This window comes from Carlito syrichta, unplaced genomic scaffold (assembly GCF_000164805.1).
Source record: "Carlito syrichta isolate Samal-C Ts95f unplaced genomic scaffold, Tarsius_syrichta-2.0.1 Scaffold301671, whole genome shotgun sequence".
NCBI classification, from domain to species: Eukaryota; Metazoa; Chordata; class Mammalia; order Primates; family Tarsiidae; genus Carlito; species Carlito syrichta.
In genome coordinates, this window is record NW_007245767.1 from 112,878 (window position 1) to 115,377 (window position 2,500).

General features: G+C 60.7%; 1 protein-coding gene across 1 annotated transcript in view; it reads left to right on the top strand.

Moving 5' to 3' along the window:
- The window catches only part of LOR (loricrin), a 1,586-nt gene extending 473 nt beyond the window's left edge, over positions 1 to 1,113 (top strand). The window contains exon 2 of the mRNA XM_021710932.1: positions 171 to 1,113. Coding sequence (XP_021566607.1) covers positions 171 to 1,113 — 943 coding nt within the window. The remainder of the gene's footprint in view (positions 1 to 170) is intronic.
- Positions 1,114 to 2,500: the final 1,387 nt, after the last annotated feature.

Genomic DNA, 2,500 nt, shown 5'->3' on the forward strand with positions numbered 1-2,500 from the left:
TACTCCGGCGGCGGCGGCTACTCGGGCGGCGGCGGCTCCAGCTGCAGCGGGGGCTCCTCCGGGGGCAGCGGTTCTGGAAGCTGCGGAGGGGGCTCCGGTGGGGGTGTCAAATACACCGGCGGCGGCGGCTCCTCCGGCGGCTGCTTCTCCGGCGGCAGCTCCTCTGGCGGCGGCGGCTCCGGCTGCGGCGGCGGCTTCTCCGGGGGCAGCGGCGGCTGCGGCTACTCCGGCGGCGGCGGCTACTCCGGAGGCGGCGGCTCCGGATGCGGCGGCGGCTCCTCCGGCCAGGTGGTCCAATGCCAGAGCTACGGAGGCGTCTCTAGCGGAGGCTCAGGCTGTGGCGGTGGCTCCTCCGGAAGCGGATCCGGTTGCGGTGGCGGCTCCTCTGGCGGCAGCGGTGGCTGCGGCTACTCCGGCGGCGGCGGCTACTCCGGCGGCGGCGGCTACTCCGGCGGCGGCGGCTACTCCGGCGGCGGCGGCTACTCCGGCGGCGGCGGCTCCGGATGCGGCGGCGGCGGCTCCTCTGGCCAGGTGGTCCAATGCCAGAGCTACGGAGGCGTCTCTAGCGGAGGCTCAGGCTGTGGCGGTGGCTCCTCCGGAAGCGGATCCGGCTGCGGTGGCGGCTTCTCTGGCGGCAGCGGTGGCTGCGGTTACTCCGGCGGCGGCGGCTACTCCGGCGGTGGCGGCTCCGGCTGCGGCGGTGGCTCCTCCTCACAGCAGACCACCCAGACCCCGTGCGCGCCCCAGCAGAGCTACGGAGGGGGGTCGTCCGGCGGCGGCGGCTCGGGGGGCGGCAGCGGCTGCTTCTCCAGTGGCGGCGGCGGCTCCGGCTGCGGCGGCGGCTCCTCCGGAGGCGGCGTCTGCTACTCCAGCGGCGGCGGCGGCTCCGGCTGTGGAGGCGGTTCTTCTGGGGGCGGCGGCGGCTGCTTCTCCAGTGGCAGCGGTGGCTCCGGCTGCTTCTCCAGCGGCGGCGGGGGCTCCGGCTGCGGAGGCGGCTCCTCTGGCGGCAGCGGTGGCTGCGGGTCCTCCGGGAGCGGCTCCGGGAGTGGCAAGGGCGTGCCGGTTTGCCACCAGACCCAGCAGAAGCAGGCGCCCACCTGGCCCTGCAAATAGGTCCCGCAGGATGCCGCGGAGGCGAAGGAGCTGGAGGTGTTCTCCGTGGGCGCCGCTGGGCTTAGCGCTCTCATGATATTGCCCAAGGTTTCAGATCCTTCACGTCTTAATCCACCTGGAAGAAGCCATTGAGTTACAAGGTTATCCATGCAGCATTAGCAGGCTGCATCTTGTTTGCTGTTTTTGCGCCTTAGTTTCTGTACAACTACCTCCCAGCCCCAGTGCCTCAGTCAATAAATATGCAATTCATGAGAATCTCTGGGTCTCCAGGAGTTTTTGTAGCTTCCAAATTCATTCATTCCATGCCATTCTTCTCCTTTGCTGTCTCCAATCATCCATACTTTCATTCAACAATATACATACTCCATTGGCGGGAGGGAGAGTGGATAGATGGGAGTCAGCGGGAGAGGGCGGACTGGCTGGCAAACGATGATCAGAGATGTAAACACTCTGCTTAATGGCTTAGCCATTCAGTGGTCCCAAAACACAAAGATCCTGGGGAAAGATTTTTTTTTTCTTTTTTGAGTCAATCTCACTCTGTTGCCCAAGCTGGAGTGCAGTGGCACGCTCATGGCCACCACAGCCTCGACCTGCTGGGCTCAGGTGATCCTTCCTCCTCAGCCTTCCAATAGCTGGAACTACAGGCCCACGCCACCACACCCAGCTAATTTTTTGATTTACTGGGGAGATGCGGTCTCGCCAAGTTGCCCAGGCTGGTCTCGAGCCCCTGAGCTCAGGCAGTCCTCTCACCTCCGCCTCCCAAAGTGCTAGGACTGCAGATGTGAGTCACCACGCCTGGCTAGGAGATTTCAGTAAGCAGCCCTCAACGGATTGGGTCACCACCGTGGGTCTCCTCACTGACATCAATGCTTCTTAAAGAAAGACTGTCCTGGGAAGACGCTGTCCAGAGCTCACTCTTCGAGGTCTGAGAGCAAGGCAGCTGCACTTTAAAAGCATTAGCTTGGACTCACCGGAGAGAGAATAAGCATGCCAGATATTTATGAGCCTCTGCAATGTGTGAGATACTTTGCTAGGCACTGTGGGCACAGAGGAGCTGTTTCCTGCTCTTTTGAAGGAGGTTCATGAATCTTAGGAAAATACAGCATAAGTGTATGAGATAATATCAAAACCGGAGAGGTCACAGGAATACAAGAAGCTTTCTAATTAACAAAGAAAATGCTACAGTTGCTCCAAGGGATGTGTTGATTGCATAGCCCTCAAAAGCGATGCAGAACATCAGCCTTACCATGATTTTCCAGGTTCTGTTTCATAACCTGATTTTACCAGCTCTAAGCAAATGTCAGTTTATTGATTTACTCAAAGCAAAACTACTACTACACCAGAAAACCAAGGTATCATTCCTACCCAGTCTCTGCTAGAAAAAAAA